The 22,463-nt window shown below is 45.1% G+C and overlaps 1 protein-coding gene across 5 annotated transcripts in view; it reads right to left on the minus strand.

Moving 5' to 3' along the window:
- ANKRD17 (ankyrin repeat domain 17) overlaps positions 1-22,463 on the minus strand; it is a 233,656-nt gene that overhangs the window by 29,888 nt on the left and 181,305 nt on the right. For all 5 annotated transcript variants that reach the window (XM_068233424.1, XM_068233418.1, XM_068233427.1 and 2 more), the window contains exons 20-26: positions 21,900-22,113; positions 13,055-13,230; positions 10,453-10,615; positions 10,249-10,344; positions 2,665-2,781; positions 2,369-2,540; positions 492-924 (exon numbers count right to left, since the gene is read on the minus strand). In XM_068233424.1, coding sequence (XP_068089525.1) covers positions 492-924; positions 2,369-2,540; positions 2,665-2,781; positions 10,249-10,344; positions 10,453-10,615; positions 13,055-13,230; positions 21,900-22,113 — 1,371 coding nt within the window. The remainder of the gene's footprint in view (positions 1-491; positions 925-2,368; positions 2,541-2,664; positions 2,782-10,248; positions 10,345-10,452; positions 10,616-13,054; positions 13,231-21,899; positions 22,114-22,463) is intronic.

Raw genomic sequence — 22,463 nt, forward strand, 5'->3', positions numbered from 1 at the left:
CAGAAACATCCAATTGACATGCTTGTTCGGGGTCTATTACTAAAAGTATTACAGAGGATCAGCAGGACTGCCAGGCAACATGGCATTGTTTAAATGGAAATAGATATCGCAGCCTCTATATCTCTATCACTTCAAGTTGCCTTTAGGATACAATTTGTAGTTTAACAGCTGTGATTAACCTGGGCTATATTTGTTGTACGGTGTTTAACAATATGAGGGACTTAAAACAGCTGACGGTTGTATAGATTGTGTACAGGAGTATGGCATCTTTAGGAATAGATCTAGCCATTCATCTGTGCTCATTTCCTAAATGGCCATATACGACAGCACATTTTCCTATCGTATGTAAATGAAAAAGAGGATTGTGAAAAGACATGAACCTCCATAGATATCCGATCAATTGTTTAGTTTTGTTACATGACTGTAGGTCAACTTGGATAATAAACACATTATATAAATGCACACAAACCAACAAAGAAAAAATAACTCACTTTACTGAGGTTTTAGATGATAGTTTCCTTTCTTCTTTCGGGGAGGATACTAGCACAGATGGTTTCTTTTTGCTCTGTAAGATACCTTCATTAGTGGCAGTATGATTGTCACTCTTATGGCTGCTATTGCTACTCTCATCACTGCAGCTTGAGATCCTCATGTTGTCACTGTCTCCACTTTCACTGGTACTACTACTTTTGGACTCCCCATTTAGCTTTTCTTGTTGACCATATGTAATGGGAAGTTGGTCTTCAAATATAATCTGCACATTTTCAGCAATTTTGTTCTTTCTACTTTTCCTCTTTGTACTACTTGTGGTAATGGTATTGTTCCTCTTCCCATGTGAGCCCGCCAGAGTGGTCCATGTAGCAGATATGCCAATAGTAGTGGTGGTGGTTGCACTAGGTGGTTCAGTTACAACAGGAGGTTCATCTAGCAAATCAAAAGAAAATAAAAGTTAACAATGACAATATAAGATCACTATGGTAAAACAACACAAAAATGCTTCAATATTTACACTGTTTTATAGAAAACAATACAATACCAATTGTAAAGCATGTTTCTCCCATAGGACTCCAAGCACATAGTTATGTCTCAGATCAAGACAAGGTTGCAGGCTGGACTCTGTTGTTACAGAGGAAATAGTCAGGTGTTCATAAATGCCAGACGTAAGAGGTGGGTTTTCAGTTTGGACAAAGACTTGCAAAAAAAAAAAAAGGCTCCCTTGGGAGATTCTTACCTAGGGAGTGGGAAGCCTCAGGGTCCCAATGAGTCTTCCCCGTCCTCTATAGCCTGGGGGATCCTGCGCTGGCTCCTCCCAACATCTTGACAAGCAAGTGTGAAGGCGTGGCAATATTTACCCACCGTGCTCCGGCACAGTAGCAGCTCTTCGTCCGGGCTAAAGCGGAAAAAGCCGAGCCCGATCATATCCACTCTACTGCGCAGGCACAAAGGACTCACGTCTGCGCAGTAGAGTGGATATGATCGGGCTTGGCCATTTCCGCCTTAGCCCCAACGAAAAGCCACTACATCTGTGCTGGATCGCGGTAGGTAAATATTTACCTTGGCGCTGTTCGGAAGGGTGTCACAGCGATGGATTGCCGTGATGGAGGAGTATGGGAGAAGCCTCATTAGGATCCAAAGGCTTCCCGCTCCTGAGGTAAGCATCCCCCAGAGGGGATTTTTTTGTTACAGGTTTTCTTTAAATGCTTCCAGGGATGGAACTGTCCTGATTGGGTGTGGCAGGGCATTCCAAAGTATAGTGGCAGTACGACAGAAGGCTCGGTCTCCAAAAGTTTTGAGGTGGACTCTAGGAGTGCCCAAGGTATTGCATCCTTTTGATCTAAGATTGTGGGGTGTATGATGCAGTTGCAACAAGTCCTTTGGGTATCCAGGGCCTGGATTGTGTAAGGATTTAAATGTAAAAAAAAAATGTAAAACAGAATTCTCTATTTTACCAGTAGCCTGTGGGGTGAGCAAAGGGTTGGTGTTATGTGGCAATGGCGGGGTTGGCTAGTTAAGAGCCTATACAAAAATTACAGGCCTTCGTTTGGAAGGCCTGTATAGAGAACATTGCAGTAGTCCAGCTTTGATGTGATTAAGGCATGAACTAATATTGGAAGACCCACTGGAAGTATGAGAAAAAAATGGGCCGGTTTATATTGTTCATAGCTTGCATGGTAATGTAATTTGTAATTGTGTCACCTAGGTAAACAGATATATGAAAAGTTGCGGGGCAAGGCGATTAATAACTGGTTATACTGTCCATGTTAAAATTGAAATGCAGAAATCCTAGGTTGGAGGGTAGTAACGCATCATCATGCTGTAAGTGTCAAACTTTAAAAAAACACATCACATTAACAGTAATAACATTTACCTTCAACTTTCTGCTTTTCTTTTTCAATAGCAGCTTGAAGCTCAAAGTTTTCCTTGTTTTTTGCTTCAATTTCCTCTAGTTTTCTCCGTTGCTCCTCTTTTTTCTTTCTCCGTTTCTCCTTCCTTTTCTCCCGCTTTGCAGCTAAAGCCAACCTTCTACTTTCTTCTCTGAGCTAAATATCAAACAGCGCAGAGACTTACCAGAAGATCAATTACAGAAAAACACACAAATCCAGACTGTTAAAACTTGTTACAAATAACTCATTTGCAAGTCTAGATATGATAGAGGTAGATTACCTTTTCTAAATCCAGCTCCTCCAAAAGGATGCTAGCATTTTTGTTAGCTTCAGCTGCCTGCCTATCTTTGGCTTGTACAATGGATTCCATACAGAGGTGGCACTTCTTCAGCATTTCCTGAAATTGTATGAAACAGCTATTATAGATCAGACCATTGTGCACAGACATTTTAGTAATTGTATAGTTAAAGTGAACCTGAAGCTCAAGTCAAAAAAGGAAATACTTATGTAAGAAGAGGGAAGCCTCTGGATCCCATAGAAGCTTCCCATGGTGTCCTCCAGTCCCCTTCTGCTACTCATGGACCACCCCAAACCACAAGCATTTTCCACAAGGGCTTTTGTCAAAAATCTGATCGGGGTTGCGCTCCTCTTCAAGCAAGAGTGCAGCCGTACTACGGCTGTGCATGAACGGCTCAGTTTAACTGCGCAGGCATACTTGTGCAGGCACAGTACAGCCGTTCTCGTGCTTGAAAAGGAGCACAGCCCAGATCAAAGGATGCCAAAGGAAGCATTTATAGGATCCAGAAGCTCCCCTCTTCTTAAGTGTTTACTTTTTGACCTGAGCAGTTAGACCCGATGTAAAATAGGTGAACCAACTGTGGAGAATACTAAACTCAATTAAGCTTCAGTTTTCCTAGTGTTGGAGAGATGAGCTCTTAGCTACTGTCATACCAACAATATGCATTTGTAGTATCACAGATCAGCCCAATGAAATAACGAGTTTTAGACCAGAATAATTTTATATAAAAATATATTCTTGTAGTTATACAAAAAGAATATACAAAAATTACATCAAACAGGGTTATAAGAAATATTCAAAACAACATAAATACCTAAAAGCTTTGGTCATCTAAAGTACATGAAATTAAAATACTTTACCACACATTTGTAGGGGCCTGAACCCACGAGCCTGAGATCAAGAGTCTCATTCGCTAAGTCATATATGATGTAGGACACCACTATGTATGTGTGTCTTGACTGAGCGTTTCAAGTCCATATTTATACCCTGACCTTGTACATTTGACTCTCCCTTTCCCTGTTGGCAATTTTTACTTCTCAGTGACTTTTGACCTTGTGTCAGTTTTGAGTACCCGAGCTGTAAGATTTAGGAGTCTAGACCATATAATGCTGTCAGCCCATATATGACCCCCAGGTCTAGACAAAATATGTTAACAGACCATATATGACTTGTAGGTCACCAGAAGATTTATTGTCCAGACTCAGTGGCGTAGCTACAAACCTCTGGGCCCCGATGCGGAATCTGGATGTGCCCCCCGGCAACAACAGCCCCCCCTCCCCCGGCAACACCCGACGGATGCACACACATATCAAAATCCCTATAGCCAGCTATAGGTACCCCCAGTATAGGTAGTCAGGCATAGGTAAGCCAGTATAGTTGCCCCCGGTATAGGTGAGATAGGCAGGCGCCGCCGGTATAAGTTAGATAGATAGGTGCCCCCAGTACAGGTTAGCTAGGTGGGTGCCTCTAATATAGGTAGCCAGAATAGTTGCCCCCAGCGTTGGTTAGATAGGTAGGTGCCCCCAGTATAGGTTAGTTAGGTAGGTGCCTCCAATATAGGTAGCCAGTTTAGTTGCCACCTGTATAGGCTAGCTAGGTGCCCCCAATACAGGTTAGATAAGTAAGTGCCCCCAGTATAGGTTAGATAGGTAGGTGCCCCCAGTATAAATTAGATTAGGTCGGTGCCCCCCAGTATAGGTTAGATTAGGTAGGTGCCCCCCAGTATAGGTTAGATTAGGTAGCTGCCCCCCAGGATAGATTAGGTAGCTGCCCCCCAGGATAGATTAGGAAGCTGCCCCCAGGATAGATTAGGTAGGTGCCCCCCAGGATAGATTAGGTAGCTGCCCCCCAGGATAGATTAGGTAGGTGCCCCCCAGTATAGGTTAGATTAGGTAGCTGCCCCCCAGGATAGCAGGGCTGTGGAGTCGTGGAGTCGGGCAATTTTGGGTGCCTGGAGTCGGAGTCGGGAAAAAATGCACCGACTCCGACTCCTAATGAATTTGTAACTGTAATTAAAATAGAAAATATGATAAAATGTTCTATTTCTCAGATAATAGTCATTAAAAATAATGTATATATACAGTATATATACAGTAATAGCTGTGCTTAGTCCACAAAAATGAAATAAACCAATCAAAATTAGTTACTTGTGCTGCTTCAATAAAGCAGTCCCCTTATTTTTAAGGTCAGATATACATATCTGATTGTGACTGTATATATGATGTGTACACAGGAATCTCTTATATATACTAAATAACATCTATGCTGTAAGAATAAAGCCTGATGTGTAGCTATGTGACTAATAGAGATGGTCAACGAGATGGAAATAATTCTGCATTGATGCTGATTTATGCAAATGTATGCACTCCCTTTGCTGATGAAATAAAATAATTTGATATGTTATTAAAATTTGGTTTGGTGACTACAAATTAAAGGGTAACTGAGACGGATGAAAAGTAAAGTTTTATACATACCTGGGGCTTCCTCCAGCCCCCTTCAGGCTAATCAGTCCCTCACTGTCCTCCACCACCCGGATCTTCTGCTATGAGTCCTGGTAATTCAGCCAGTCAGCGCTGTCCGGCCGCATGCCGCTCCCACAGCCAGGAACATTCTGCACCTGCGCAATAGTGCTGCACAGGTGTAGTACGCTCACGGCGGAGTGTGTTCATGCGCACTACGCTTGACTGACTCAAGTACCTGGACTCATAGCAGAAGATCCAGGTGGTGGAGGAGGACAACGAGGGACTGATTATCCTGAAGGCGGCTGGAGGAAGCCCCAGGTATGTATAAAACTTTAATTTCATCTGTCTCAGGTTTACTTTGTTACACAGTAGTACTATACTCTACATATGCACTCCCCACAGAGCTGCAGGGAATCCACTGAGAATGCTGTGCACATTGAACACAGAGGTGTTGTCTGTTTACAATCTCCTCATTCCCCTGCAGAGTACCTGCACATCATTCTTACATGCACCCACACTTGATAGATGTTCTTTGTTCCGGTTGTACCTTTTACAAGTACTCTTACCAAGGACTAGTTTTAGTCTAAAGGGAATAAATATAGTAGTCTACATATCCTTCTCACTTCAGTTGTCTTGTAAAATTCCTAAGCGTTGGCAGTTAAGAGACGAATTTCATGTTACATACTTTTAATCAACAAAATTGTAATATGCAAATTAGAGGAGTCGGAGTCGTGGAGTCGGAGTCGGTGGAATCCTAAACTGAGGAGTCGGAGTCGGTGGATTTTTGGACCGACTCCACAGCCCTGCAGGATAGATTAGGTAGGTGCCCCCCAGTATAGGTTAGATTAGGTAGGTGCCCCCCAGGATAGATTAGGTAGCTGCCCCCCCAGGATAGATTAGGTAGGTGCCCCCCAGGATAGATTAGGTAGGTGCCCCCAGGATAGATTAGGTAGGTGCCCCCCAGTATAGGTTAGATTAGGTAGGTGCCCCCCAGGATAGATTAGGTAGCTGCCCCCCAGGATAGGGCAGGTAGGTGCCCCCAAGTATAGGTTAGATTAGGTAGGTGCCGTCCAGGATAGATTAGGTAGCTGCCCCCCCAGGATAGATTAGGTAGCTGCCCCCCAGGATAGATTAGGTAGCTGCCCCCCCAGGATAGATTAGGTAGGTGCCCCCCAGGATAGATTAGGTAGGTGCCCCCCAGGATTAGGTTAGATTAGGTAGCTGCCCCCCAGGATAGATTAGGTAGGTGCCCCCCAGTATAGGTTAGATTAGGTAGCTGCCCCCCAGGATAGGGCAGGTAGGTAGGTGCCCCGTCCCCATAATGGAGGGGGGGCCGCGGGGAGGGCAGCCCGACCTCTCCCTCCCTTCCTCTCCCCTGCCCCCCCCCCCCCCCCCTCAGATGCAGAGTGAGCGGCTCACGGAAGCGCTGTAGGCAGAACTCACCTCCGTCCCTGGTTCCAATCGCCGCTGATCTCCTCTCTGGCTGGCTCTGCATAGATGCTTACACACGCAGCTTCCTGTTTAGCCGGAAGCTGCGTGTGTAAGCATCTATGCAGAGCCAGCCAGAGAGGAGATCAGCGGCGAGTGGAACGCAGGGAGGTGAGTTCTGCCTACAGCGCTTCCGTGAGCGCTCACTCTGCACCTGAGGGGGGGGGGCCCCGGGGAGAGGAAGGGAGGGAGAGGTCTGGCTGCCCTCCCCGCGGCTGCGGCTCCCCCCTACCAGCGCGCACGGGCCGCATGGCCCTCCAAACGGAGATGGGCCCCCCGGGCCCTCCCTCGCCTCAGGAGCCGGGCCCGGTCGCCAAGGCGACCACGGGCCCTACGCCCTTGTCCAGACTATATATGCAGAAATTCCTGTTTTGATCTTTTGTTCACTTAGGAGATGTATCACTAGGCAGTCTGTCTATGACCTCCCAGTTACCTCTCTTGTATAAACATTTAGTATATCTGTGCTTTAAGAAACCAGTATATTCATGGTTCTTACTAGGTGAAGGATTACAGGTTTTATATACCACACAACTACTGAACACACAATAGAAATCATATAAGAATACAAACTGTTATATAAATTATAAACCACATTAGGTTTCCTAATACGTCTGACTATTTGAGATTATATACAAACAATGACAACTTGATATTAAAAAAATATATATTTCTGACAACCTCTGCTCAGGTACACTTTAATTTAAAAACTAACTAACTTCCCAGAAAAAAAGTTTTAAGACTCTGGGTATTAAGGTAAATATAGCTACATTATTTCTTCCGTAAAAGAATACAAAAAACAGCACAGCTCCAGTGTACATGCAGTTGAAACAATGTTTTGTGTACAGTCCACTGCAGCCCCTTGTGTGTGAACACTACATTGGCTTTAGCTTTTTATATATCAATTACTGATCATAGTCTCCATCCAGGAGTTTTCAAACCAGCTTTAAACCTTGCCTAACAGGCATTTAATAAAGGCTGTAACATTGCTGGGGAAGGAATTCTGGTAAGGATCAAGAAACAGAAGCAGCAAGGTCTCTGGACTGGTTCTGTAATAAAAATCTTAAGTGTACAGGTACACTTGGTGCAAGGCAAAACATTCTTGCGGACAGGACCGTGTTGCAGCTGTGTGTAAACAAATTGGCTATCATTTCATTTCTGCTTATTGGAGCCAATTCAATTATGAAATAGATTATTTTTTATGATAAAGTATTTATCTCCTTTAACCATTTACCGGCAACCTAGCATATTAAAACGTCATGCTTTTGCCTGTTAATGGCAACATGACGTTTTAATACGTTGCACGTTCCAGCCGCTGCTCCGCACGTGTGTGCGCGCCGCTACCGCCGCCGTTTCCCATGCTGGGTGATTGGGGAAGAGGACCGAGAGGTCCTCTACCCAATCGCACTGCCTGGAGTGAATGGACGCGACCGCGAACAGCGGCCGCGTCCATTCATAAAACAGGAAACTGTTAAAGTTTAATAAAGAGTAAAAAAAAAAAAAAGTGATCACTTCCTATATGGGAGAGTGTTCACTAGCGCCATGTTGTGGCCAAAAAGTGTATTACACATACAAAGCACATACATATGCAAGTACATACACACTATTAATAAAATTACACGTACAACCCCCCCTCCCCCCCCCCCAAAAAAAAAAACACTTGTAAAAAAAAAAATCAGCTTAAAATAAATAAAAAGTTGCCTTAGGGACTCAGCTTTTTTTAATCTATATTTTATGATTTTATGGAGGAAAATGATTTTAATTTATTATATAGGGGCAAAAAAAACAAAAGACAAAAATAACACCTATATTTCAAAATAATATATTGTCGCCATACATTGTGATAGGGACATAATTTAAACGGTTTAATAAACGGGACAACTGGGCAAATAAAATGTGTTTGTTTTATCCACAGGAGAATGTTTAATTTTAAAACTATAATGGCTGAAAACTGAGAAATGATTTTTGTTTCATTTTTTTTTTTTTTTCCCCATTAAAACGCATTTAGAATAAAAACATTCTTAGCAAAATGTACTACCCACAGAAAGCCTAATTGGTGGCGAAAAAAACGAGGTATAGATCATTTTCTTGTGATAAGTAGTAAAAGTTATTAGGGAATTAAAGGGAGAAGCACTGACAAGTGAAAATTGCTCTGGTCCGTTAGAGTAAAAACCCTTGGGGGTGAACTGGTTAATTGTGAAATCATGAAGATTGGCAAATGAGGACGGCCAAAAGAAGATGCGTGTGCATCTCTGATCACAATGCCGAGAAAATAAACACTGACTTTCCTTTTTAATTATTCTGACTTCAGCATGAGATCCATGCGTGTTACTACTTCTATTGGGAAAATGGATAATAGTCTCATCAAGACACAGATTTGAAACATGTTTCAAAACCATAATCCATTTGAGTTATTGGCTTAAAGGACAACTGAAGTAAGAATAATATGGAGGCTGCCATATCAATTTCCTTTTAAATAATACCAGTTGCCTTGCAGCCCTGATCTATTTGGCTGCAATAGTGTCTGAATCACACCTGAAACAAGCAGCTAATCTTGTCAGATCTGACAATAATGTCAGAAACACCCAATATGTTGCATGCTTGTTCAGGGTTTATGGCTGAACGTATTTAGAGGCAGAGGATCAGCAGGCTTGCCAGGCTACTGGTATTGCATAAAAGGAAATACATATGGCACAGCCTCCATATCCCTCTCACTTCAGTTGTCCTTTAACTTATCCAGGACTAGAGCTTCTAAAAAAAAAATTCTTAGCATACTTTGAAAGCATTTGGATCTTTTACAATCAGGGGGTTTATAGCTATAGCATGGTAAAGAAAATATTGTATTGTGACTTTGCTAAATAGATCTAAATACAGAACCATAGCTGTTCATGGAAGCCATGGTTGCATGCTAGCAAATTCCATGAGCTGACCACATTAGGATAGTTATTTTTCAAGGGCATACATTATGCTAAATCAATAATTAATAGCAGTAATATACTTATTCAGTACTGATCCAACCTCAAGGGGAACCTCTTCAAAAGGTGCCCTTTGCCAAGCAAGGCAATGAAAAACAGCAAACATTAAAGCGGATCCGAGATTAAAAAACGAACTATAACAAGTAACTTGTCTATGTATGTTATGTACAGTTTAGATGGTTTAAACAGCAAATCTGTCTGCATACTGCTTTAATAGAATATGATTATTTCTTCCTGTGGTACAGTGACAGCAGCCATGTGGTTTGTAAACATTACACAGAGGCAGGCTTATTTGCACCATCAGCACTCAGACTGTGAAAAAAACCTTATCCCCCCCCCCCTCCCTTCTGCCTCTGAAATCAATGGCTAGTAACACCTCCTCCTCCCCAGACTGAGCTCCCATGAGCCCTTGCTACTGCCAAGGCTCTCTGAAAACCTGTGGGTGAGGCTTGTTTAGTTTATAGGGAATTAGAGTATTAAAACAAAGACAAAAAAAGTATTTAGCTTGAGGAATGCCCTATAAACTATAGGAAAGGAACACAATTATGCAATGAGTAAAAGTTCACCTCGGATCCACTTTAAAAAAAACTTTAGGAAATGCATCCAGAATACAAAAGTGTAGGAATTTGTTTAGGATAGCTTACCTTATCTGTAATGGTGGCAATATATCTCATACACTCTGAGTCAGATGGGAACTGGTTTACCTCTTTCACAAGATAGCGTACCACTTTAACATGGCCCTGCAACACAAACCACAGGTCAACAATCAAAACCCAGACAAAGCATTGTCAGTGCAGCTGTACTTTGAGACAGCATATGTAAGGAAAGCTAAAGAAGGCTAGAAATACCTTTCTAAAAGCTGCCATGAGGGGGGTTATTTTTCTATTATCTGCTGCATCCACATCAGCTCCAGCTTGAACAAGAAGCTGAACAACATCTAAATGACCTCCATTTGCTGCCAGCCAAAGCGGTGTATTCCCCTTCTTGTTTCGCACATCAATATGAGCACCCCTGCAACAAGCGAAATGTTCAAGCCCTGCCTTATTTACCAGTCACAAAAAGAATGCAGTTGATCTTTAATGTAGGTTATTTAGAACAGCATCATATAAATGGTTAGGATATATTAATTTGCAAACTGCCAAAACAAAATACAGACAAATTCTGATTGTGGTTTACACTAGTTAGGAATGTTTTACTTGTGAGAAGTGACTTTAATTTGATAGGACATTCTGATGAAGCTCTCTTTAACCACATGTTGCACAGAGGAGAGTTTATCTACATCCTCTGAAACTTCACCTGAACTTTAAAGACAGACATATGTCTTCTGCAATTAATGATCTAAATCACCAAGCCAGAACCTGGTACTGCAACTATTTTGCTGCTAGAGAAGACCAGCTACGATGAGAATACAAGTTGTTTTAGAAAAGGGAGAGCTGAGAATACTTACCCACCATGCTTCTCACTGTCCATCTTTGCATGGGAGAGTGGAGCAAAAAACCATTCAGGAAAAAAATGCAAGTGGTAAGGGAAGTAGAGACCACCAAGAGCCCAATATAGTGTAGTATGTACTGGTAATGGAAGCTTTATAGAGTAATTCAAAATATAATACTTGCACACCAGGGTTAACATTAGGCAACCACTGTCAAGGCAGGTGGGGAGATTGTCCAGACCCCAATCAGGATTAAGAAGTCGCTCTCTAGTAGAAGAAGGAAGTGGGTACAACCCTCCACCTAGGGTAGACTCAATGTAGCAATAAGATAACAGAGGCACCAAAAGGTTAAAAGGGACTAAATGAGCTTAAAAACCAATTTGGTAATAGAGAAGGCAGTGGTGGACTCACCCCCTCCAAGCAGAACACACGACTGTAGATTTTCAGTCAAAAACCGTTTATTGGGCACACACACACACACACACACACACACACGATGCAGCAGGCTCAAATAATATATTATAATATAGATATTTTATGCTGAAATTGATTGGTGAACCGGCCTGTGGTGTATGGGCAGCTGACAAATCTCTCTCTGATCATATTCGATCAGAGAGAGATCTGTCTCTTGGTCGAATCTGCCCATCATCGCTAGGTGTATGGTTACCTTTAGTAGCTCTTGGATCATAAGGTGAAAACCTCTAGTGGTCAAGCAGTTAAATCCTGTAATCATTTGACCAACACATTAGTAAAAACTTCTGTCAGCAGCCAACATGACTGACCACTACACTGAAAGTTTATTAAAGAAAAACAGCTATAGAAGCAGCTACTGTCAAATTTCTAGTCACTATACTGTTCTAGACAGTTAAAGCATGTGTGTGGAGCCAAACAACCCTAGAAATGATAATCACTGCTACCCACAGTAGTTTCAGGTATTAAAAAAACATACATACGTCCACTTTTAAAGTGGATCCGAGAAACTTTTCCTGCCTTTATTTTTCTGCCCCTTACACTTAGTTTGTTGGGTATTCTTCCCCCCAAATACTCGATTTTATTTTCTAATTGCATGTAAATGAATGTATCCACGCCCCCGGTCCCCTTCTAGTGCCTAGGCATTCCGAGTCCCATGCTACAAGTGCTCATGGGAGCTCAACCTGGGGAGGATGTGGCTTTTGTTGCAGCATGCAAAGATTTCAAAGGCAAAGGGGCGGAGAGGAGGGAGGAGGAGAGGGGAGGGAAGTGGAGTTTTCACAGGCTGAGGGTTGGATACACAGAAAAGCTTGGCTGTGTAATGACGACGAGCAGAATATGTCTGCTCTCATTTGATCAAAGGAAGAAATAATCATATACTGTTGACGCTGTTTGCAGCTAGATTTACTGTGTAAACCATCTAAACTTTAGATAAGCTATATAGACAAGTTACTTACTATAGTTAGTTTTTCATCTCTGATCCACTTTAACCTCCTTGCCGGTTATCCCGAGCTCAGCTCGGGGTAACCTGCGCAGGAGGATTTCTCAGGCCCCGCTGGGCCGATTTGCATAATTTTTTTTTCCTACACGCAGCTAGCACTTTGCTAGCTGCGTGTAGTACGCGATCGCCGCCGATTCGACGCTACCCGCCGCGCCAAGCCGCCCCCTGCCCCCCCCCCCCCCCCAGACCCCTGCGCAGCCTGGCCAATTAGTGCCAGGCAGCGCTGAGGGGCGGATCGGGATTCCCTGTGACGTCCCGACGTCCATAACTTCGGTGACATCATCCCGCCCCGTCACCATGGCGACCGGGGAAACCCTGCAGGAAATCCTGTTCTGAACGGGATTACCTGCTTACTCTGATCGCCGAAGGCGATCGGAGTGGGTGGGTGGGGGGATGCCGCCGCCGCCGCCGCTCGCTCCATGATTTAAGAAAAATTTTTTTTCTAAAAAGTGCTGCGCTGCCTCCTTGCCGGATTAATTAGACCGGCAAGGAGGTTAAAAGCTCTAACATTTCGTGGCATATGGGTATACACCTCTATACATGCATTTACCTGCTGATTAGCAACTCGCAGAACTTATAGTGTCCCTTATCCGCTGCAATGGTCAGAGCTGTATCTCTTGAAGATGGTACTGGGGGAGCGTTGACATCTGCCCCTTTATCAAGAAGAACTCTCCCTACTTCTGCATATCCTCCTGATGCAGCTTCCATCAAAGGGGTTAAACCAGTCTGCAATAAGAAAAAAACCCATAGGGAGAGGTATAAAAATCAAGATCAAACAGTACAGCTACAATCAAGAATACATCTTTACATCAGTAATTGGCAAAATTGATTATCCTTAAAACTGTACAAATTCTTAATTGTTAGCCAAAGCCATCTTTAGTGATTGCTCTAGGCCAGGCATGGGCAAACTTGGCCCTCCAGCTGTTAAGGAACTACAAGTCCCACAATGCATTGCAGGAGTCTGACAGCCACAATCATGACTCATAAAGGCAAATGCATTGTGGGACTTCTAGTTCTGTAACAGCTGGAGGGCCGACTTTGCCCATGCCTGCTCTAGGCCAACAACAGACTGACACACTGCTCTGCAACATGCAATGAGCTTGCTGGGTTCAATGGTGGGAAAAAGGGGGGGAAGAGGGGTGTGTGTGTGTGTGTGTGTGTGTGTGTGTGTGTGTGTGTGTGTGTGTGTGTGTGTGTGTGTGTGTGTGTGTGTGTGTGTGTGTGTGTGTGTGTGTGTGTGTGTGTGTGTGTGTGTGTGTGTGTGTGTGTGTGTGTGTGTGTGTGTGTGTGTGTGTGGAGATGGGCCGAACGGTTCGCCGGCGAACTTCAGGTGGTTCGCCTTTGCAGAGAACCGGGAACCTTTTTTCCAAAAAGTTTGTTTCGCCCATAGACTTTAATGGCGCCGACTTTAGCGGTTAATAGCAAAGCCACCTTACATAGTAAAAACACCAAAATTGTTTGGAATGTTAAGTGGAATAGTGGGAACAAGAGGAAAACATTTTTTTTCAAAAAGACCTTATACTTTGAGAAAATCACTTAAGGACCAGCTAACGCCCATAGGCGTCAGCAGGTCTTAAGTGGGTTACCATGGAAACGGCCGCTCGATCGAGTGGCCTTTCCATGTCAGTTCACGGAGGGTGTCTCCGTGAACAGCCGGAGAGCCGCCGATCGCGGCTCGCCGGCAAAAATGTAAACACGCGGGGAAGAAATCCCCGCTGGTTACATCATACGGCGCTGCTGCCCAGCAGCGCCGCGACGTAGATCGGCGATCCCCGGCCTCTGATTGGCCGGGGATCGCTGGCATATGATAGGCCAAAGCCTATCCTAGGATGCGCAGGACGGAAATTACAGACCAAGAGGGAGAGGGAGGTAAGCGGGGAGAGGGCGGAAATCGCTGTGGAGGGGGGCTTTGAGGAGCCCCCCTACTCACTAATGGCCGGCGGCGATCAGACCCCCCAGCAGGACATCCCCCTAGTGGGGGAAAAGGGGGGGGGGGGGGGGTCTGATCGCCCTGGTGTGATCATAATCGGTGCTGCGGGCTGTAGAGCCCACGCAGCACCGATCATTAGAAATTTGCCTGGTCCTTAAGTGGTTAAAGTTTCAAAGTAAAATAAGCCGATTCATTAAAAAAAGAACCGATTCATTAAAAAGAACCGGATGATTCATGAACTGTTAAGTATAGCAGAGAATGCGTCCTGAGCAGGACGTGAAGCTGCCGTCTCCGCTGCTGTCTCTCCCCACCTGCCTGTACCTGTCACCCTCACCTAGCCTGGCACCCGGTGCACCCATGGGTGCCAGGCTAGGTGAGGGTGACAGGTGAGGCGGTGGGGAGAGACAGCAGGAGCCGGCATTTCGGACACATTCTCTGCTATGTGGGAGGCGTCGGAGATCTTCAATCAACTTAATTGAAGATCGCAACATAAAAGAGGATACAGTTCGTTGGATCGTTTACCGTGGATATTGGCGTGGGAAAACTTTTTTTTTTAAAAGGTACAAGTATTTATGGTTAATTTACTGGGGCACTGGAGGTGGGGAAGAGCCCCTTGTCCATGGATTGGACAAGGGCTCCGGGGGGGGGGGGGGGGGGGGGGGTTGGGGGGAAAGGCTTGGCCGCCCCTCCCTCCCCCATGGAGCCCCCCCATACCATGGACCATGCGGGCTGGTACAGCTCAGGGTGCGAAGCCCCAGTCGGCCGGGGCTCCGCATTCTGGCTATCCCAGCCTGCATGGGGGACAAGGTGTTACAGAGGCTCGGGAAGGGGGAGCCCACGCCATTTTTTTTTTCAGATTTCCCACACACAGCACATAAAAATAATAAAAAAAAACATTTTTTAAAGGACTTCCGAGGCCACAAATGTGAAAAAAAGTTAAATACCTTTTCATAATCCAGATCCATTGAGGACGCCATCCGCACCCTCACGTTCATTCCCCCATGGCTCCCGCACAAATAACGGCCCCGGTCGAGTCCCGACCCCTCTTAATGGGTTGGGTTCTCAACTCATTCCCCCCTCAATATGGCCGCCACCAATTGCCGCGGCTGCGCAGTCCGCATAGACGCGATTGCGGCTGCGCAGCAGCTCTAGGACCTCCTCCCGATGCATCCGATGTATGCACGCATATTGATGACGCGGCGGGAGGAGGGCCTAGAGCTGCACAGCCGGAAATCACGCCTATGCAGACTGTACAGCAGTGGCAATCTGTGGCGGCCATATTGAGGGGGAATGAAAACCTGACCCGTTTGGAGAGGTCAGGGCCCGACCGGGGTCAGTATTACTGCGGGAGCCATGGCGGAATAAACGGGAGGGCGCGGATGGCGTCCTCCATGGATCTGGATTACGAAAAGGTATTTAACTTTTTTCACATGTATGGCCTAGGAAGTCCGTTAAATATTGTTTCCCGCTATCTTTTTAACATATCCTTCAAATTTAGTGTTGCTAGGATGCAAGGGGCCTTTGCTAATAACTGCTAAAGTCGGCGGGTGATGATGATAACCAACCGAATTATAGGGGTGCAAAAGTGCTGAATTTTGCCATAGGCTTCCATTAGACTCCCTATTTCACTTTCCAAAATCTCAAATCTTTTCAAAGGTCAATGGCTCAGCAGTACCAAATTTTCTAGCATTGTAGGGACTCTTAGGGGGATCATGACTGGTGAGTTTCGGGCCCCTAGGCCGAAGAGGTCATAGCCTAGGGCAGGGGTGCCCACACTTTTTCGGCTCGCGAGCTACTTTAAAATTTGCCAAGCCCAGGAAATCTACCAACATTTAGGTAGCTAGGTATACGTGCCTTCAGTATAGGTAGATAGGTATAGGGGCCTTCAGTATAGGTAGCCAGGTATAGTGTAGTTAGGTGTAGGGACCTTCAGTATAGTTAGCCAGGTATAGAGTAGTTAGGTGTAGGTGCCACTCACCTCCCTCCAGTTCCAGTGGCGGTGTCTGGGGCTCTTCCTGGTCTCCCCTCCTTCGGCCGCGCTGGCTAGAGTCAGTGCAGATGCGCGGCATAGAAGAAGACTCCAGCGAGCGAAGGGGGCGGCGGGCAGCGTGCGCTGACGCATTGTGCCCAGCACTGCCCCCCGCTATGACATTGCGGCGTCCTCCATTCCCGCTGCGCCGCCCCTCTCTCCCTTATCCGATTGGCTAGCGGCCGACAGGGGTGCAAAAGTGGTAAAATCCCCCATAGGCTTTCATTGGGCCTCCTATTTACTGTTCCAAAATCTCACACCATTTCAAAGGGCAATGGCTCAGCAGTACCAAATTTTCTAGCATTGTAAGGACACTTAGGGGGATCATGACTGGTGTTTCGGGCCCCTAGGCCAAAGAGGTCATAACCTTGGGTCACAAAAACCTGTTTATTTGGGCAAAGTCAATGGTGGAAATTCTGACGAACATAAATCGCAGCCATGGCCATAAGCAACGTTTGAATCTCACGACATGTCTCATGCAGGTAGAAGGCATATTGTTATACTTGTAATCCAAAGATGGGTTCCCTACATCCCTGCAAACCAGAGTTACAGGGGTGCAAAAGTGGTAAAATCCCCCATAGGCTTTCATTGGGCCTCCTATTTACCGTTCCAAAATCTCACACCATTTCAAAGGGCAATGGCTCAGCAGTGGCAAAACTCACCAGTCATGATCTCCCTAAGAGTCCCTACAATGCTAGAAAATTTGCCACTGCTGAGCCATTGCCCTTTGAAAAGATGTGAGATTTTGGAAAGTGAAATAGGGATCCAATGAAAGCCTATGGGGGATTTTACTACTTTTGCACCCCTGTAACTCTGGTTTGCAGAGATGTAGGGAACCCATCTTTGGAGTCCAAGTCTAACAATATGTCTTCTACCTGCATGAGACATTTCGTGAGATTCAGACGTTGCTAACGGCCATGGCTGCGATTTATGTTCGTCAGAATCGCCACCATTGAAATTGCCCAAATAAACAGGTTTTTGTGACCCTAGGCTATGACCTCTTTGGCCTAGGGGCCCGAAACTCACCAGTTATGATCCCCCTAAGAGTTCCTACAATGCTAGAAAATTTGCAACTGCTGAGCCATTGCCCTTTGAAAAGATTTGAGATTTTTGAAAGTTAAATAGGGAGCCTAATGGAAGCCTACGGCAGAATTCAGCACTTTTGCACCCCTATAATTCTGGTTGGTTATCATCACCCACCGACTTTAGCAGTTAATAGCAAAGGCCCCTTACATCCTAGCAACATCAAATTTGCAGGATATGTTAAAAAGATAGCAGGAAACAATATTTAACCTCCCTGGCGGTAAGCCCGTGCTGAGCACGGGCTATGCCGCCGGAAGGCACTGCTCAGGCCCCCTGGGCCGATTTGCATAATTTTTTTTTTGCTGTGCAATCCGATCGCCGTCGCTACCCGCCGATCCGCCGCGCGCCCCCCCCCCCTTTTCAGACCCCGTGCGCTGCCAGGCAGCGCTGTGGGGTGGATCGGAGTCCCCTTTGACGTCACGACGTAGATGACGTCATGGCGACGGGGGAAGCCCTCTAGGAGATCCAGTTCTTTGAACCGGATCTCCTGATCTCCGGAGGCGATTGGAGAGGCAGGGGGATGCCGTTGAGCAGACAAGGCACTGAGAGACAAGGTCTCGCTACATGGAAAGAAAAAAAAAAGGCTTTGCTGCCCCCTGGCGGATTTTAATAAACCGGCCGGAGGGTTAAAGGACTTCCGAGGCCACAAATGTGAAAAAAGTTAAATACCTTTTCATAATCCAGATCCATGGAGGACGCCATCCGCGCCCTCCCGTTCATTCCCCCATGGCTCCCGCAGTAATACCGGCCCCGGTCGGGTCCCGACTCCCGACCCTCCGAACGGGTCGGGTTCTCATTCCCCACTCAATATGGCCGCCACGTCTGTGCGGACTGCGCAGCCGCGGCAATCTGTGGCGGCCATATTGCACCTGCGCAGCTTTAGGGCCTCCTCCTGCCGCGTCATCAATATGCGTGCATACATCGGACGCATTGGGAGGAGGACCTAGAGCTGCGCAGCTGCAATTGCATCTATGCGGACTGCGCAGCCGCGGTAATCTGTGGCGGCCATATTGAGGGGGGAATGAGAACCCATTACTGCGGGTGCCATGGCGGAATGAACGGGAGGGCGCAGATGGCGTCCTCCATGGATCTGGATTATGAGATGGTATTTAACTTTTTTCATACTTGTGGCCTCGTAAGTCCTTTAAAAAAAATTATATATATATATATATAAATAAATGTATATATGTAAATAAATGTATATATACATATATATATATTTTTTATTATTTTTATGTGTTGAGTGTGGGAAATCTGAAAAGAAAAAATGACGTGGGGTTCCCCCCTCCCGAACCTCTGTAACCCCTTGTCCCCCATGCAGGCTGGGATAGCCAGAATGCGGAGCCCCGGCCGACTGGGGCTTCGCACCCTGAGCTATACCAGCCCGCATGGTCCATGGTATGGGGGGCTCCGGGGGGGAGGGGTGGCCAAGCCTTCCCCTCCCCCCCAGAGCCCTTGTCCAATCCATGGACAAGGGGCTCTTCCCCACCACCGGTGCCCCAGGAGGAGGTGGGGGCGACTACTCCCTGGGGGGGGGGGTTCATGGTGGCATCTGGGAGTCCCCTTTAAGAAGGGGACCCCAGATGCCCACCCCCTCCCAGGAGAAATGAGTATAGAGGTACAAAGTACCCCTTACCCATTTCCACAAAGGGTTAAATGAAATAAAAACACAACCACGAAAAAAGTCCTTTAATTTTCTTAATTAACCAGAAATACTTACCTGTACCTTTAAAAAAAGTTTTCCCACGCCAATATCCACGGTAAATGATCCAATGAACTGTATCCTCTTATGTTGCGATCTTCTATTAAGTTGATTAAAGATCTCCGAAGCCCCCCACCCACATAGCAGAGAATGCGTCCTTTCAGACGCATAGCTGCTAGCTCTAGCTGTCTCTCCCCACCAGGTGCAGGCAGGTGGGGAGAGACAGCAGCGAGAGCCAGCAGCTTCACGTCCTGCCGAGGACGCATTCTCTGCTATACTAACAGCTCATGAATGAGCCGGATCTTTTTAATGAATCAGTTCTTTATGAATCACCTTTTTTTTTTACTTTAAAATCGATTTTCTCAAAAACTATAAGGTCTTCTTGAAAACATTTTATTCCTCTTGTTCCCACTGTTGTTCTTAACATTCCCAGTAATTTTGGTGTTGCTAGCTTTTAAAGGGGCTTTGCTAGTAACCGTTAAAGTCGGCGGGGGTATATTTTCCCACGGTCAGAAGGAGAATTTACATTGAAACTTTAAAACTGATTCTCAAAAACTATAAGGTCTTTTTGAAAAAAAAAAAAAAATTCCTCTTGTTCCCACTGTTCTTCTTAACATTCCCAGTAATTTTGGTGTTTCTAGCTTTTAAAGGGGCTTTGCTATTAACTGCTAAAGTCAGCGGCCGTTTAATTTTCCCACGGTCAGAAGGAGTTACTTTAAAATGATTTTCTCAAAAAATATAAGGTATTTTTGTGAAAAAAATTTCCCCTCTTGTAGTCACTGAAAGATCTCAGGTGTTAGACACCTTGAAACATCTTTTCCATCACTTTTCTGGCCAGCAGAAATGTTTCTAGTTTTCAAAGTTCGCCTCCCCATTGAAGTCTATTGCGGTTCGCGGAAGTTCCTGCGAACCAAGCCTTCAGCGGTGGTTCGCAAACCTTAAATCAGAGGTTCGGCCCATCACTGTTGATGAGCAGGGGGGTTTTCGGGCTCGTTTAGTGAACACTTTCAGTCTCATTTGTTACGGTAATGTTGGAAAATGTTCTGTGCCCTCTGATTTTCCTACTAAGGGAGTCACATGGTTGCTAATAAATATCAGCTAAATCAACAGGCATCAGGAATTAAGGTGTACTGCAGTTTAACAACCATATCAGACTCCTGGATTTTTTTTTTCTTTGAGCAATCCTTGGCTTCTACTAACAGCAGCAAATACTTGCTTAACAACTGAATATTAAATGCTATAAAAAAGTTGTTCTATAAAATATACCCGACAAACTACTATGTAACACTAAACAGATACCGTATTTTTCAGAATATAAGACGCACTTTTTCTTCCCCAAAAATGAGCAGGGAAAGTGGGTGTGTCTTATATTCCAAAGATGCTGTAAATGTGGCCTCGGAATATACTTACCGGATCCTGACGCCGCGATCCTCTCCTCGTCTGGCTCACTTCATCCCAGGACGTCTGGTCATTCAGTGCCTCTGACGTCACGCGCACATGTGCGCCGCAGATCAACTAGCAGAGGGCACTGAAACTAGGTATTACGTCAGAGGAAGACGCTGTAACTAGGGAGGACGCTGTAACTAGGAAGGATGGCGGCAGCAGCACGTGTGTATCGCAAGTCTGCAGTCTATACGAAGACTGCAGCAAAGAGGAGCGCAGGCAGCTGGGGCTCTGAAGACCTTCACAATCAATGACAAGACGTTCTGAGATGAAGAGAGAAGGAGACTGCAGCTGAAGAGGAGCACAGCAGCTGGGACCCCGAAGACCTGCATCCTGAATGACAGGGCACCCTCTGATGAAGAAAGCCAAATGGGGGAGGAGAGGATCGCGGAAACAGGATCAGGTGAGATGTTTCATCAGGGTTTAGCCAGTGTAGTGTATTTGGTGGTGGCAGAGGGGGTTTGTTAGTGTAGTGTAGTAGGTGGTTACAGCAGCAAGGGTTAGTTAGTGAAGTGTAGTGGGGGCAGCAGGGGTAAGTGAAGTGTAGTGTGGTGTGGTGTACATGGGCAGTGTAGCTTAGATAGTGAGAGTTTAGGGACAAAAGGTCCATAAGACGCCCTTGCACCATAGATGCACCTAGGATTCGTTTTTCTTTCTATGATTTTTGCCCCCTAAACCTAGGTGCATCTTATATTCCCAAAAATACGGTACTTAAAAACGATTCCATAAAATAAATTAAACACATCTAGACAAGGTGTGAAACTACAGTGATAAAAACAGGGTCTTTAAACTGTCAAAATGCCTCCCTATAGGGACTGATGTGATTCAATATTGACACAATCCAGTGGTAAACATTGCATCAAATTTCACACAAAATGTTGTGTTTGCTTCTATTAATCTTACCATCAGTGTCAGTTTTTTCAGCTGATACACTAATCACACCTTATGAAACAACTGATTAAATTTCAGTTGATAGCTGCCACTTTCTATCTATTTATGGACGACCACAAATGGTTTGTTGCTGTTGAGAACTGTCTGCTTCTCACATTAGCATTTGGAGGTTTTCTTTGTATGGTACACCTGCTGGCTTCAAGCAAGTTGGGCTTTTTTTTTTTTTTTTTTTTTTACTGTGTGACCACCAGCTCTGCACAGTTAGCGCCTCACTTGTAAGCTTCATTGAGTGAACCCCCTTTTTGTCAGTTCTTTACCTTTGCACGGTGCTCCACATTAGCTTTTCTGTCAAGGAGCAAGCTGACCACTTCGGTTCTGCCTTGGAAACAGGCCAGGGTAAGTGCTGTGTTTCTATTTGTTTCTATTTGTGCATTGATGTCTGAGCCCATATCCAAAAGCAGCTTTACAGCAGCAGTATGACCATTCATGGCAGCCAACATTAACGGAGATATTCCCAACTTACTACCAGTTCTGAAAGTAAGCAAATGGTTACAACAAGGCATTAAAAAGGCAAAACTGATTAGCCACTAAAAACTGAAAAGAGGAAGAAGGTGGTTCAACTTAAGGTGAAGCAGATGAATAAAGGTTACCAGTTTTCATAACCATTTTTAAAAACGCTTTTCCCATATTTGTAATCCTAGGTCTAGTTTAAGATGGAGCTTCATAAACTTGCAAAGCAAATCTGAAGCGAAAATAAATTTGAGATAATGAATTGTATCAGTAGTACAAATAAATAGGACAATTATAACATAAGTAGCAAAGAAAAGAGTCAAGTTTTTATTTTCAGATTTGATTGACTTTCACAGTTGCAGTTTAAAATC

The sequence above is a fragment of the Hyperolius riggenbachi genome, chromosome 1 (genome assembly GCF_040937935.1).
Source record: "Hyperolius riggenbachi isolate aHypRig1 chromosome 1, aHypRig1.pri, whole genome shotgun sequence".
In the NCBI taxonomy this organism is placed as follows: Eukaryota; Metazoa; Chordata; class Amphibia; order Anura; family Hyperoliidae; genus Hyperolius; species Hyperolius riggenbachi.